This window comes from Coregonus clupeaformis, unplaced genomic scaffold, assembly GCF_020615455.1.
Source record: "Coregonus clupeaformis isolate EN_2021a unplaced genomic scaffold, ASM2061545v1 scaf0314, whole genome shotgun sequence".
NCBI lineage: Eukaryota > Metazoa > Chordata > Actinopteri > Salmoniformes > Salmonidae > Coregonus > Coregonus clupeaformis.
In genome coordinates this window covers 320517-336488 of record NW_025533769.1, presented here as the reverse complement: position 1 = coordinate 336488, position 15972 = coordinate 320517, and the positions used below count along the sequence as shown (strand labels likewise).

Below are 15972 nucleotides of genomic sequence, written 5' to 3'. Positions count from 1 at the left end.
CTCAGTATCAGCAGTGCTGCTGCTGGTGTTAGTCATGTTCACATATAGCTCAGTATGAAAGAAGTGTGACATTTTTTTTTATCAGAAGCCATGTGGTGTTTCCTGCCTGTGTGTGTGTGTGTGTGTGTGTGTGTGTGTGTGTGTGTGTGTGTGTGTGTGTGTGTGTGTGTGTGTGTGTGTGTGTGTGTGTGTGTGTGTGTGTGTGTGTGTGTGTGTGTGTGTGTGTGTTAGCATTTATGCATATGTTCTTTAGAAAGTGACCTGTATTGATCTGTGTGTACACACATCACTCTACAGATATAACTGTTGGATAGGGTGTCACCTATACAGGGGCTGGCTATAAACTACACAGTCAGTGACTGGACTCAACCATAAACTCCACAGTCAGTGGCTGAACTCCACCATAAACTACACAGTCAGTGGCTGGGCTCCATCATAAATTACACAGTCATTGGCTGAACTTCACCATAAATTCCACAGACATTGGCTGAACTCCACCATAAACTCCACAGTCATTGGCTGAACTTCACCATAAACTCCACAGTCATTGGCTGAACTCCACCATAAACTACACAGTCAGTGGCTGGACTCCACCATAAACTACACAGTCAGTGGCTGGGCTCCATCATAAACTACACAGTCAGTGGCTGAACTCCACCATAAACTCCACAGTCATTGGCTGAACTTCACCATAAATTCCACAGACATTGGCTGAACTCCACCATAAACTCCACAGTCATTGGCTGAACTCCACCATAAACTACACAGTCAGTGGCTGGACTCCACCATAAACTACACAGTCATTGGTTGAACTCCACCATAAACTACACAGTCAGTGGCTGGACTCCACCATAAACTACACAGTCAGTGGCTGGACTCCACCATAAACTACACCGTTAGTGGCTGGACTCCACCATAAACTACACATTTAGTGACTGAACTCCACCATAAACTACACAGTCATTGGATGGACTCCACCGTAAACTACACAGTCATTGGCTGAACTCCACCATAAACTGCACAGTCAGTGGCCTAACCACTAGGGCCACATCCCAATAGTCTCAATATGCGTCCTTCCTTTCCTTGTCCCTTTTCATTATCCCCTATCATTTGTAACCACCAAAATCACCATAAGAACGCAATATGATGGAACCCTGTCAACCTACCAGGCCTCTCAAATCTCAGTCATAACAAAGGAATGGAACCCTGTCAACCTACCAGGTCTCTCACATCTCAGTCATAACAACCATAACCAGCAGTATTAGAATATTGGAATACTGTCTAAGTCATACCCCTTGACACTGGCATAAGAGGCCACTGAAAAGCAAACACACGCTATTGTACCTAAAAGCCTTTAGTGCAGCGTTTCACAATCTCGGTCCTCGGGACCCCAAGGGGTGCACGGTTTGGTTTTTTGCACGAACAATACACTGCTGTTTCAACTTATCAAAGCCTGATGATTATTTTAATCAGCTGTGTAGTGCTAGGGGCAAAAACCTAAACGTTCACCTTTTGGGGTCCCAAGGACCAAGTTTGGGAAACACTACTATAGTGTCTTGACACGGTGCATTCCTCACAGCAGCCAGAAGAGAGCAGTATTTCACTCAACCAGCTGAAGGAACGATTGGCAGACTAAGCTTAGTCTAGGCCAGGGGTAAGCAACCCCGTTACTGGAGTGCTGCAGGTACTGCAGGGTGTTGTCCCAACTAGGCTCCACACCAGACCAACTGAACTAAATGATCGGTTGAGTGATTGACAAACTTCAACACACCTGGTCTTCCTGGTCGGTTAAATCCAAAACATAAAGTTCCTGCAGCACTCCAGGACCAGGGTTGTATATTAGGCACAGTACTTCCCCACCCTCTCCTCTGGGACCACCAGACTGGCACCACCTGCATCAATTAGTCAAGGGGTTGATGGTTAGTAGACTGAATCAGGTGTGCCAGTTTAGGGCTAAAACTAAAATGTGAAACGTCTGGTAGTCCCTGAGGAGAGGGTTGGGAAACCCTGGACTGGGGGCCTCAAGCTTCACTGTAGTGCTGCTTTCCTTTATTCTGGGTGATTGATTGATTATTGGTATATTTGCTATTAGTATTCCAGGCCTGAATCAGTCCCTGATTAGAGGAGAAGGATGATGAGGAGGTTTAAGGGTCTTTCTGTACTGTTACTATGGGGAACCTTTTCTCAGTATCAGCAGTGCTGTTGCTGTTGTTAGTCATGTTCACATATAGCTCAGTATGAACGAAGTGTGAACAAACAATTCTCTGAAGTCATTTGGTGTTTCCGTCCTGTGTGTGTGCGTGTTTTCCTGCGTGTAGGCATATTTGCATTAGAATGTGACCTGTATTAATCTGTGTGAACATACATCACTCTACAGATATAACTGTTGGATTAGGTGCTGTCTATACAGTGGCTGGACTCCACCATAAACTACACAGTCAGTGGCTGAACTCCACCATAAACTACACAGTCAGTGGCTGGACTCCACCATAAACTACACAGTCAGTGGCTGGACTCCACCATAAACGACACAGTAATTGGCTGAACTCCACCATCAAACTACAAAGTCTTTGGCTGAACTCCACCATAAACTACGCAGTCAGTGGCTGAACTCCACCATAAACGACACAGTAATTGGCTGAACTCCACCATAAACTACAAAGTCTTTGGCTGAACTCCACCATAAACTACGCAGTCAGTGGCTGGACTCCACCATAAACTACACAGTCAGTGGCTGAACTCCACCATAAACTACACAGTCAGTGGCTGGACTCCACCATAAACGACACAGTAATTGGCTGAACTCCACCATAAACTACACAGTAATTGGCTGGACTCCACCATAAACGACACAGTAATTGGCTGAACCCCACCATAAACTACGCAGTCAGTGGCTGAACCCCACCATAAACTACACAGTCAGTGGCCCAACCACTAAGGCCACATCCCAATAGTCTCAATCTGCATCCTTCCTTTCCTAGTCGGTGGTAACTTGTGGAATAGACACCGGCTGGAATGCGCTTTTAACCAATCAGCATTCAGGATTATACCCAGCCGTTGTATAAACATATATAACTGTTAGATGAGGTGCTACCTAAACAGTGGCTGAACTCCATCATAAACTCCAGCAGTCAGTGGCCCTATGTTACCAAACAATCTGTTTCCTTCCTTTCCTTGTCTCCTTTCCTTGTCTCCTATCATTTGTAACCACCACATATCTGACAGACCTCACCATTTGAACGCAATATGATGGAACTCTATCAACATTTACATTTACATTTTAGTCATTGTAGCAGACGCTCTTATCCAGAGCGACTTACATATATATATATTTTTTTATACTGGCCCCCTGTGGGAATTGAACCCACAACCCTGGCGTTGCAAACGCCATGCTCTATCAACTGTGTGTGTGTGTGTGTGTGCGTGTGTGCGTGTGTGCGTGTGTGCGTGTGTGCGTGTGTCTAACCTGCAGTAACAGCAGTGTGAGGTTGTCTGGGATCATAAGGACACTTCCCCTTCCCTTGGTCACCTCCTTCCTTCACTAGGGCAAACGTCACTGGGTCCTGAACACACACACACACATATTTAGTAGTTCACTACCGTTCAAAAGTTTGGGGTCACTTAGACATTTCCTTGTTTTCCATGAAAACATACATGAAATGAGTTTGAATAGGAAATATAGCAAAATGAATAGGAAATGTAGTCATTGACAAGGTTAGAAAAAATCCTTCAAACTTTGCTTTCGTCAAAGAATCCTTAATTTACAGCAATTACAGCCTTGCAGACCTTTGGCATTCTAGTTGTGAATTTGTTGAGGTAATCTGTAGAGATTTCACCCCATGCTTCCTGAAGCACCTCCCACAAGTTGGATTGGCTTGATGGGCACTTCTTACGTACCATACGGTCAAGCTGCTCCCACAACAGCTCAATAGGGTTGAGATCCGGTGACTGTGCTGGCCACTCCATTATAGACAGAATACCAGCTGAGTGCTTCTTCCCTAAATAGTTATTGCATAGTTTGGAGCTGTGCTTTGGGTCATTGTCCTGTTGTAGGGAAGAAATTGTAGCTCAGTTGGTAGAGGATGGCGTTTGCAACGCCAGAGTTGTGGGTTCGATTCCCACGGGGGCCAGTATGAAAAATGTATGCACTCACTAACTGTAAGTCACTCTGGATAAGAGCGTCTGCTAAATGATGTAAATGTAAATGAAATTGGCTCCAATCAAGCGCTGTCCACAGGGTATGGCATGGCGTTGCAAAATGGAGTGATAGCCTTCCTTCTTCAAGATCCCTTTTACCCTGTACAAATCTCCCACTTTACCACCACCAAAGCACCCCCAGACCATCACATTGCCTACACCATGCTTGACAGATGGCATCAAGCACTCCTCCAGCATCTTTTCATTTGGTCTGCATCTCACAAATGATCTTCTTTGTGATCCGAACACCTCAAACTTCGATTCGTCTGTCTTTCCAATCTTCCTCTGTCCAGTGTCTGTGTTCTTTTGCCCATCTTAAAAATATTTTATTTTATTGGCCAGTCTGAGATAAGGCTTTTTCTTTGCAACTCTGCCTAGAAGGTCAGCATCCCGGAGTCGCCTCTTCACTGTTGACGTTGAGACTGGTGTTTTGCGGGTACTATTTATTGAAGCTGCAAGTTGAGGACCTGTGAGGTGTCTGTTTCTCAAACTAGACACTCTAATGTATTTGTCCTCTTGCTCAGTTGTGCACTGGGGCCTCCCACTCCTCTTTCTATTCTGGTTAGAGCCAGTTTGCGCTGTTCTGTGAAGGAGTAGTACACAGCGTTGTACGAGATCTTCAGTTTCTTGGCAATTTCTCGCATGGAATAGCCTTCATTTCTCAGAACAAGTATAGACACGAGTTTCAGAAGAAAGTTCTTTGTTTCTGTTGATCCTGTAATCGAACCCACAATTGCTGATGCTAGTCTCAAGAAGGCCAGTTGTATTGCTTCTTTAATCAGCACAACAGTTTTCAGCTGTGCTAACATAATTGCAAAAGGGTTTTCTAATGATCAAATAACCATTTAAAATGATCAACTTGGATTAGCAAACACAACGTGTCATTGGAACACAGGACTGACGGTTGCTGATAATGGGCCTCTGTAAGCCGTTTCCAGCTACAATAGCCATTTACAACATTAACAATGTCTACACTGTATTTCTGATCAATTTGATGTTATTATAATGGACAAAAAAATTGCTTTTCTTTCGAAAATAAGGACATTTCTAAGTGACCCCAAACTTTTGAACGGTAGTGTATATGAACATCATGTGTAAGCGTATCAACTAAATAGATTAATTGAATTATTTCACCACAACAGTAAAAGAGTATCTAGCAGGTGTATTATAATAATAATAATAATAATAATATGGCGTATAGTATTATAATAATAATAATATAGGTGTAGAGTATTATTATAATAATACTATAGGTGTAGAGTATTATAATAATAATAATACTATAGGTGTAGAGTATTATAATAATAATACTATAGGTGTAGAGTATTATAATAATAATATTATAGGTGTAGTGTATTATAATAATATTATAGGTGTAGAGCATTATAATAATAATATTATAGGTGTAGAGTATTATAATAATAATACTATAGGTGTAGAGTATTATAATAATAATATTATAGGTGTAGAGTATTATAATAATACTATAGGTGTAGAGTATTATAATAATAATACTATAGGTGTAGAGTATTATAATAATAATACTATAGGTGTAGAGTATTATAATAATAATACTATAGGTGTGGTGTATTATAATAGACAGAGGAGAGAGAATGTGACTGACTATGAAAGCACACTGGGGGTTGTAGGCGTAGGAGCCACAAACGTAGATCCTTCCATCCTTCAGAACCTCCAGCAGACAGATGTAGTTATAACAGTCATCCTGTAGAGGGAGACAAAGAGACATGTATCAAACGGCATCCTATTCTCCCCTACAGGCCCTAGTTAAAAGTAGTGCACTGAATAGGGAATAGGGTTCTATTTGATATTCAACCAGAGAGCTGAGTAGCAGAGGGAAAATGTAAGCCTGTTTGTATCCCGAAAATCTTTACGATCTATTTAGAAACAGTTGAAGTGTCCTGGGATATTTTTGGGGATTTTGACGTCCCTGATTCCCTTTGAGTTTAAGCTAGGCTAAAGCGCATTTGGCAACACCTTCTTAGCACAAGGTCATAACAGAGTAGGATAAAGTTGCCTCTAGACACAGATCTCAAGTTAGTTTGCATTCCTCACCATAATGGCTAAGGTTAGGATTTGGGGTGGATAACCTGATCCTAGATCAGGAGAACCTAGTTCTACACAGAACAATAAAATATGGTTCAAATCAAATCAAATCAAATTTTATTTGCCACATGCGCCGAATACAACAGGTGTAGACATTACAGTGAAATGCTTACTTACAAGCCCTTAACCAACAATGCCGTTCATAAGAAAAAAAAAAAGTGCTAAGAAAAAAAAAAAGATAAGTAAAAAAAAATTATAATAAGCAAATAATAAAATAACAGTAGGGAGGTTATATACAGGGGGAACTGGTACAGAGTCAATGTGTTAGTCAAGGTAATAACAGTAGGGAGGTTATATACAGGGGGTACTGGTACAGAGTCAATGTGTTAGTCAAGGTAATAACAGTAGGGAGGCTATATACAGGGGGAACTGGTACAGAGTCAATGTGTTAGTCAAGGTAATAACAGTAGGGAGGCTATATACAGGGGGAACTGGTACAGAGTCAATGTGTTAGTCAAGGTAATAACAGTAGGGAGGCTATATACAGGGGGAACTGGTACAGAGTCAATGTGTTAGTCAAGGTAATAACAGTAGGGAGGCTATATACAGGGGGTACTGGTACAGAGTCAATGTGTTAGTCAAGGTAATAACAGTAGGGAGGCTATATACAGGGGGTACCGGTACAGAGTCAATGTGTTAGTCAAGGTAATAACAGTAGGGAGGCTATATACAGGGGGAACTGGTACAGAGTCAATGTGTTAGTCAAGGTAATAACAGTAGGGAGGCTATATACAGGGGGGAACTGGTACAGAGTCAATGTGTTAGTCAAGGTAATAACAGTAGGGAGGCTATATACAGGGGGTACTGGTACAGAGTCAATGTGTTAGTCAAGGTAATAACAGTAGGGAGGCTATATACAGGGGGGTACTGGTACAGAGTCAATGTGTTAGTCAAGGTAATAACAGTAGGGAGGCTATATACAGGGGGGAACTGGTACAGAGTCAATGTGTTAGTCAAGGTAATAACAGTAGGGAGGCTATATACAGGGGGTACCAGTACAGAGTCAATGTGTTAGTCAAGGTAATAACAGTAGGGAGGCTATATACAGGGGGTACTGGTACAGAGTCAATGTGTTAGTCAAGGTAATAACAGTAGGGAGGCTATATACAGGGGGAACTGGTACAGAGTCAATGTGTTAGTCAAGGTAATAACAGTAGGGAGGCTATATACAGGGGGTACTGGTACAGAGTCAATGTGTTAGTCAAGGTAATAACAGTAGGGAGGGTTATATACAGGGGATACTGGTACAGAGTCAATGTGTTAGTCAAGGTAATAACAGTAGGGAGGTTATATACAGGGGGTACTGGTACAGAGTCAATGTGTTAGTCAAGGTAATAACAGTAGGAGGTTATATACAGGGGGTACTGGTACAGAGTCAATGTGTTAGTCAAGGTAATAACAGTAGGGAGGTTATATACAGGGGGTACTGGTACAGAGTCAATGTGTTAGTCAAGGTAATAACAGTAGGGAGGTTATATACAGGGGGGTACTTGTACAGAGTCAATGTGTTAGTCAAGGTAATAACAGTAGGGAGGTTATATACAGGGGGTACTGGTACAGAGTAAATGTGTTAGTCAAGGTAATAAGAGTAGGAGGCTATATACAGGGGGTACCAGCACATAGTCAATGTGTCAGTCAAGGTAATAACAGTAGGGAGGCTATATACAGGGGGGTACTGGTACAGAGTCAGTGTGCGGGGGCACCGGTTAGCATTACATAATTAGTAGTATAATGCCGGGTTTCTCAACTCAGGTGCCAGGAACCCAATGTATACCAGCCAAGGTTGGTTTTCATATCAACCAATTACTCCCATTGAAGAAATGCTAATGAGGTAGCGATAACAATAACTCTAACTCACTGACTCTTTAAGGTAAGTCATGCTTCTGTTTATCAGTGTTTGAAGATGACCAGATACAAAGTGAAAAGTCATCTGAAAGCCACACATACAGGATGTGGAGAGTTGTTAACAGGAAGCTGGAGAGTCAGCAAAGCAGTCGTTATGGTAACGGTACTATACATCATGCCATAGATGAGTATGACTAAAGGCGAAGGTGATGGTGTTTCATTTTGGGTGTGAAGCATAGCATCTCACCTACAGCTTTAACCACTTATATACACTATAGAGCAGTGGAGGCTGGTGGGAGGAGCTATAGGAGGACAGGCTCATTGTAATGGCTGGAATGGAATTAATGGAATGGTATCAAACAAATCAAACATATGGAAACCATGTTTGACTCCATTCCATATATTCCATTCCTGCCATTACAATGTGCACATCCTCCCAGAGCTCCTCCCACCAGCCTCAACTGCTACAGAGACACCTCTTAACACATTCACACACACACACACATACACAGTTTTCTTGCTACTTGAAACACACATCAAAAGCACCCCACGTTGCTCACCTCTGTCTTGCCTTTATACCCACAGTCCTTCCTCTCGTCTTCTGTGGCCTCCCACTCAATCTGCAGAGACAGAGACACCCAGAAAAGAAGAAGGAAGTCAAGGAGAGAACACACAGACGCATACAGTTGCAGTTACAACACACATCACACAGTTCAACATCAGGTTAAGCCTAGTCCTGGACTAAAAAGCACTGTCAGTGGAGCATCTCTATTGAGAATGCTGTTCAGGACTTGGTTTAATCTATGTCTGGCATGGTGTGTTTGTCCCAGGTAAGACAAACACAAAACCACAGAAAAATGTACATGAATACTCCCATCATGAAAACACCGAAACGAATACACTTGAATACACACTCGCACAGATAAACACGCACACACAGTCAAGTGAAGAGGTCTCTCTCCCTCTCCTCCCCCATCTCTCTGTCCCTCCCTCCCTCCCTCCCTCCCTTTCTCGCTCACTGCTGGGTGTTTCCAGGTGAGGTTGGAGGTGTGCAGGGCCAGGATGGAGCCTCTGGCTCCCAGGTAGAGTGTCTCAGAGCTGGGGTCCAGCAGGAGGACGCTGGCGTTGGACACCCCCAGAACCGCATCTACCCCTGAGGAGAACAGGATGTAACATTAAAGATGCACCCTATTTCCTGTAGTGCACTACTTTGGACCAGGGCACCGTAATATATCGACTCCCCTCCTCCACCCCATTTATTTGCTTTTGAGCTCTGAGTGAATGTGTGAAGGATGAGACTGACTGACAGGGCCTTTTATGGAACCATTTCTCAGCATCAGTAATTGTGTCACTTCCTTTGCTGAGAAACACTCTTGTGGTCAGTTGGCTGCTACCCACAGCTGGGGTGTAATCATTAGTCCAAACAAAAAGATAGTTTCTATTGGACACATTCGGGTAGGTCCCTCCCCGTTTGTTTCCGTTTGCTTTTGTTTAAGAAATGTTTTGCAACAGAATTGGCGTAATAAATACGCCCCTGCTTGCCAGTCACTCAATGCTGATTTAGGCAGACAACTTCGGAGCTAAAAAGCCTATTTAGTCCAGGACATAGGCTTAATCTGTGTCTGGTAAACCGCTCCTTGTTGCATTTTGTGCGTGTTAAAAAACAAACACACACACACACACCACAAAGAGTTGGGCATCTCAAACCTCCACATTCTCTGTATTACCGTCTAAGACCTATAGCCTAGGCCTATCTATCCAGGAAATGGCCATGAAAGCAGGCAACATTAGGATAACACTTTATCTCCAGTCTATACTCACTCTGCTACATTCCGGGTGAATAGTGAATACAGTGAATACAGCAGTGAAATGACACACCTGTCTTCAGTCTTGTAAAACAGGTTTTGTTTAATGGGCATTTCTCCACCATGCCTCCATCCTTTCCATCTGGTTACATTTTGGATTAAGTTATTAACCATCCCCATTCCCAGATGAATAAATTAGCCTACCAAAACCACACTGGGTGTTGATAATAGACTTCTTGCAAATGTACTTGTTAGCTAGGCAACATAATTTGCATTGCTATGGCTAATTAGATTGTAGCCTACCTTTCCTATCCATTAGGAATTGCGATACATTTTATATGTAGAGAGAGACCGTTTGTCCAACTGTACTGTACTCACCTCCGTGACCATTGGGAATTGCTGTTTGACTACGAGTTGAATCGGTTGTGAGCCACCAGATCACGGTCATAAAACAGGTGGTCGGCATGTTGAGAAGTGACATCAGGAAGAATGTCGGTTGATAAAGGCAGTTCTCTTCAGCGCGTGTCAGGGTACGCGTCATTGAATGTGCGCTCGAGGCGTTCTGCCAATAAAGGATGGAGAGAGGAACCGCTTACAGAAAACAAGAAAACAAAAAGTACGGTTCAAGTCTATCAAAATACGGCGTATTTTTTTATTCTCACCTACCTATTGGGTGTCCGATTGATGCTCTTTCTAACACGGTATAATAGGCTACTTAGCCTACAGGTCAGGTACAATACAGTATGTAATAAAACTATTACAATGTGTCAAACTAGGAAGCGTTCAAATCGCACAAAACCAAACGTCAAAACACGCCCACAACCACAGAGAAGCCTGAAATGTACAGTAGTCGGCCAATTAACGTTCACATATCCCCATATAAACGCATTGAACTGAACAGTAGTCTAATTTATTGAGAGGCACAATAAAAATGATTTTTAAAAACAATCAATGCACAAAACAAATAGTGGAAGGAGTGTTATTGGATACACACCCATTATTGCTTTATTGAATCATATCAGTAAAACAAAGTCAATTAGGAAAAGGGTGTGAGACTGAGCGGAAGTCATTTGTTTCATCATGTTCAATTCATTACATCTGTTGGGGAGAGAAGGAGGCTAACACTGTTTGTAATATTTACATTTGTATTGAACACTTGGCAGACTTCTGGAAGATCTCTCTCTTCTCTCCCTCTCCCGTGTTCATTACACTGGCGTGCAATATTGATATTCATAAGAGGTAATACACAAAAAAAAAGACAAAAAAAATACACAAAAAAAAGTGATTACATCATAACAAAAAACAATTATACTGTTTGTGAAAACAAGTTCAATAAATAAATTAACTATACTATAACATTGTGAAATGAGTGAATGTGTGGATTGGTCTCAATATATCCCAATGGGCCCTGGTCAATAGCAGGGCACCTTAAAGGACAATACGGTGCCATTTCAGACACAGACCATGAGTATCCTAAATGACCCCCATGTTTTCATAGATGACATCTGGTGACTGGCGTCCAGCAGTGGGCCTCCTGCTGGCCAAGGTCCTGGTGATGGTCAACGATGATGATGAGGAGGAGGAGGAGGAGGAGGAGGCCAGGGATGAAGAGGGGGATGATGATGATGACGAAGATGAGGATGGTGATGAAGAGCCTGGCTTGCAGACCTGGCTGTAAAGGTGGGCGAACGGGTCAGTGTTGGGGCCCTTGGCTGGGGTCCCCACACAGGGCTCACTATAGATGGGTTCCGCTTTTCCAGGTTCCTGCCCTCCCTGGTTCTGGTTCTGTTGTTGAGTCTGGTCAGGTAGAGGACTCACACGGTCGTACACCTCGGAGTAGACTGGTTCAGTCTCGTTGCCGTGGTGATGAGAACAGGAAGAGGAAGTGGGCGGTGGTGGTGGTGTAGATCTTGGGGGTATGAGGGAGAGGATGTCTGCTGGGTCGGCGTACACTGGTTCCATTCGGTTACCATGGTGATTGCGGGGGTATAAAGGGATAGAGGGGGTGAGGGTGGAGGACGTTGGGGGGGTCAGGTAGGAGTTGAGGCCGGGGGCTTTGGGTTTAATGCTGTCTGCTGGCTCAGAGTACAGACACTCCTCAGAGCCAATCAAATTAGGCAGCTGTGAGTACACACACTGCTCTGAGCCAATAGCATTTGAAAATACTGGCCTAAAACTGTAGCTTCCCTCCAAAATGGCTGCGCTATCTGGCAGTGTGGGCAGTGGTGAACGAGCACGAGGCATATTAGGGCTACGCTTAGCAACCACAGTGTCGCCCTCACGGTCATCCCCGACGAAGACGGAGGCCTTCTGTTGCCGTATTGCGGTCTCGATGAGATTGAAGATGTCGTCAGCTTGGCGAGTCTCGAAGGTGAAGGTTCCGGGTCCAGACTCACTGCGCCGGCCCGCCTCGATGGAGAATGTAATCTGTGGGAGAACCAAGAGGAAAGAACCGTGTTACACAATGATTTGAGAGAATTCCCACAGGTGTTCACTGGAAAATTGCATAATTAATTGTGGGCAGAAAATAACCATATGTATTATAACCTGCAACCTCCTTGAATGGACTCTGATGACCATACAATGATCCTTAGACACATCCTTTTTTCGACCCACACTGCCCTACAAAGGCAAAAATATTTGATCTGTTGTAACGGCCAGGTATATTACCTGATTAATGTGGTATTTAGTTTTCAGACACAAGAACAAGCCAGTTGATCAGAACGTATCATGAAGTACCAGAAATTGCTGTCTGTCTAGACAGAAAAATACTTTGAAGTAAAATAAATTACGTAGTTGCTGCGTTTTGCCTTTGTAGGGCAGCATAGTCCCGTACTGTGATGACCATGAAATTAGACACTAGAGAGTAGTATTAGATTAGAACTAATAACAGATTAGAAATCGAATTATATGGCTCAATGAGATTCTACATTCCATGGTTCTATTGACCTTGTCTCTGCCATAGCGTCGTAGCAGCTGATAGGGCCAGTGCTGCAAACTCTTCCTGGTCTCCGCCTCCTTCAGGACCAGCCCCTCCTGGGTCACCTGCAGCCAATAGTACTCCCCCTGGAGGCCGCAGCGCACCGCTGCGTCCGTCTGCTTCACACCCACCCTGAACTCACTCACTGAGGGGAGAGAGGAGGGAGAGTGAGGGTCACGACCAAAGCACTATGGATGGTGTTCATTTCTATTTTGTGTTTATCTTTCCATTATTCATTCAAATATCTTTGACAAGAGGGACCTGTTCCAAGACAGCAGTAATCATACGCCCATTAGACATAAACAGACAGAAGAATGGTTGTCCATTATAGTTTGTGCGGCCACTAGGATATGTGTGGTGTCTGATGTGCTTCTCACCTTCCTCCCTGGAGACGTATATCTGGTTGTCCTCCATCTGAAGCTGGGGCTGCTGACCAGTGGAGCGTCCCTGGGAGAGAATACATTTATTTAGATTAGACAGTGAGAACAGTCCTCAACCGATACCTACACTCTTAGAAAAAAAAGGTGCTATCTAGAACCTTAAAAGGGTTCTTCGGCTGTCCCCATAGGAGAACCCTTTTCGTTTGCATGTAGAAGCCTTTTGGGTTCCATGCAGAACCCTTTCTACAGAGGGTTATACAGGGATCCAAAAAGGGTTCTACTATGGGGACAGCTGAATAACCCTTTTAGAACCCTTTTTCTAAGAGTGTACACATCCTCTATGTAATAACTGTTTGGTGATGAAAGGGGTTTAATGGTAGAGAGATCAGTGAACAATGGCGTTTGCTGTTAGCCTTCTACCATACCGAGACAAATTCCTATAAGCGTTGTTGAATGCTAATAAAGTCTATCTGATTCTACTTCTGTAACTGTCAAAATGTTGAATAGAGACTGATCCACAACAGTCACAAGACAACAACAGAAGCTGCTATTCTCACCTGGAAGGTGATGTCACACATCCTCTCCACCCACTCCACGCAGTCGTCCTTGTCCGCCGCGAAGACGTACCTCCTGCCGTCTGTCTCCACACAGAATGCGGCCATGTTGTCTTTGGGGCAGGCCTCAGCGTGTGGGGGCAGTCTCAGGACCCTGATCACCTACATTTACATTTTAGTCCATTAGCAGACACACTTATCCGGAGACTGTAATAAATTGGACTCGGTGCGTCTCTGCTTGGCACTCAGCATTAAGGAGATAGATTGGGGGTAAGGCTCGTGCGAGCCCAAACTGCTCATAGGAGCAGCATGTTTCTGTAGCGCGAGGCAGCTTGATGTACAAGTACGCCCGCTGGACAGGACGCTAGTCTATCGCAGGGCCTTAGGCTACAAACTTATCCATATCCAGAACGACTTATAGTCAGTGCATTTAACTAAGGTAGGTAAGACAACTACATATCACAGTCATTGCCAGTAATACAAATCCTCAATAAAGCAGTTATTAGCAAAGTCAGTGCTAGTAAGAAAGACAAGTACAGCAGTAAGGTGTACCTCTGACAGGCGGATCACCCTCTTCTCCTTAACCTTGTCCTGGTGCTTCCAGACCACAGAGGCACCGGCCCGCTCTCCTCCCCCCATCTCCTGGCGCTCTAGCCTGGCTACACCGCAGCGGCTGGAGGGGTAGAGAGCCAGCCACAGCTGCTTCCACTTCTGGATGGAGGGGAGGAGGGGGGGAAGGAAGGAGGGAGGGAGGATAGGGGATGAGGACAGAGAGGGAAGAGAGAAATAATGGGGAGAAAGAGAGGGATAGAGAGAAAGGTGGAGAGAAAGGGAGGAAAATGAGTGGGTGAGAAAGAGAAATAAAGAAAAAGTGAGTATGTAGTTTTCCCACTTCCCTGACAACTATTGATAGACGGTTTCCTGACTCCAGCGCTCATGACACACATTAGTAATATGATAAACTCAGAATATCACCCACCCTTTCTCCAGCACTTCCGCCTCTTTTTAAATAAAGGTGCAGTGGTAGATGAGGTATGTGTGCTCAGGTACAGTACCTGCCCTGGCCCCTCCCTCTGTTTTAAGTGTGCCTCGCAGTGTTTCAGTGTACGTCCCAAATGGTACCCTATCCACTATATAGTGCACTACTTTTGACCAAAGTCCTATGAGTCCTGGTCAAAAGTAGTGCACTAAAAAGGGAATAGGGTTCCATTTGGGACAAACAGCTTTGTTGGAATGTGCTGTGAGGAATGTGCGGTGAGGAAACTGGGAGCGGAGTACTGTGTCTGGGCACGCATGTGAGGATCCGTTCTCCCCTCATACCTTTACACACGCACCATTACCAACTTAGCCTGACTCTGCAAGTAAGACTTCAACGTGTAGGCTACAGTAAAGGTCCTCGTATACTGCAATCATATACATTCAATTGTAAAGTGGAATGGTATCGGGATTAGATTACTGTCATACACAGTACATGCAGCAAAACAATGGGACGGCAGTTTACATGATAACATCAATAGCCAATTTCAATACCCTCGGAATAAACAAAAATAAAAACTCTCATCTTACATTACAAGACTTATAAAGCTGCATTAAAAATCTAAATGCATTCAATATGTTCCTATTGGCTATCATTGTCATTCTACACAAACAAGATAGATAAGTTACCAGAATGTGTGCAATTAAGTGAGCTAAATAAAGTTAGGTTCTTACCTTTTCTACATTTCGGTGTTGAAGGTAAACTTGTCCTGCCTTCGCATGAGTGTCCATTATGTTCCAAGAGACTCTCCGCATACAAGTGAATTAACCAATAACTTGAACCTTGGACTTGACTGTGACCGATTTTCTCTTACGGTATCCTAATCCTACAATTGTGATTAATGTATAGCCAAACACTCCCCCTGACAAACGTAGGCTAAGCAATTAAGAGGTGTGCTATTATTTCGTTGAGTCAGCGGCAAATACTACAGTGAAATATGACTGCGTCCACACCTTTCTCACACCCCAAGGCTGCAAGTTCTGGTCCAGGGCGTTAGATGACGTTCCTCTAACTAACTGAATCTAAAAGACCAACCCTTGTGATGTCACAC

The 15972-nt window shown here is 43.7% G+C and overlaps 1 protein-coding gene and 2 long non-coding RNA genes across 3 annotated transcripts; all 3 read right to left on the bottom strand.

Moving 5' to 3' along the window:
• Positions 1 to 3479: 3479 nt before the first annotated feature.
• LOC123484431 lies at positions 3480 to 8743 on the bottom strand. Its single transcript, XR_006658527.1, has 3 exons — positions 8727 to 8743; positions 5822 to 5920; positions 3480 to 3563 (listed from the first exon to the last, which is right to left on the bottom strand). It is a non-coding gene; the product is annotated as an uncharacterized LOC123484431 (long non-coding RNA).
• Positions 8744 to 9229: 486 nt separating this feature from the next.
• Positions 9230 to 10861, bottom strand: LOC123484432. The gene is made up of 3 exons (XR_006658530.1): positions 10638 to 10861; positions 10350 to 10533; positions 9230 to 9319 (listed from the first exon to the last, which is right to left on the bottom strand). It is a non-coding gene; the product is annotated as an uncharacterized LOC123484432 (long non-coding RNA).
• A 123-nt stretch (positions 10862 to 10984) lies between these two features.
• Positions 10985 to 15906, bottom strand: LOC121559503 (docking protein 1-like). The gene is made up of 6 exons (XM_041872739.2): positions 15596 to 15906; positions 14438 to 14596; positions 13889 to 14047; positions 13329 to 13398; positions 12921 to 13096; positions 10985 to 12398 (listed from the first exon to the last, which is right to left on the bottom strand). The coding sequence occupies exons 1-6, from the start codon at positions 15674 to 15676 to the stop codon at positions 11445 to 11447; spliced, it is 1599 nt and encodes a 532-aa protein (XP_041728673.2). The 5' UTR covers positions 15677 to 15906; the 3' UTR covers positions 10985 to 11444.
• Between the last annotated feature and the right edge of the window lie 66 nt (positions 15907 to 15972).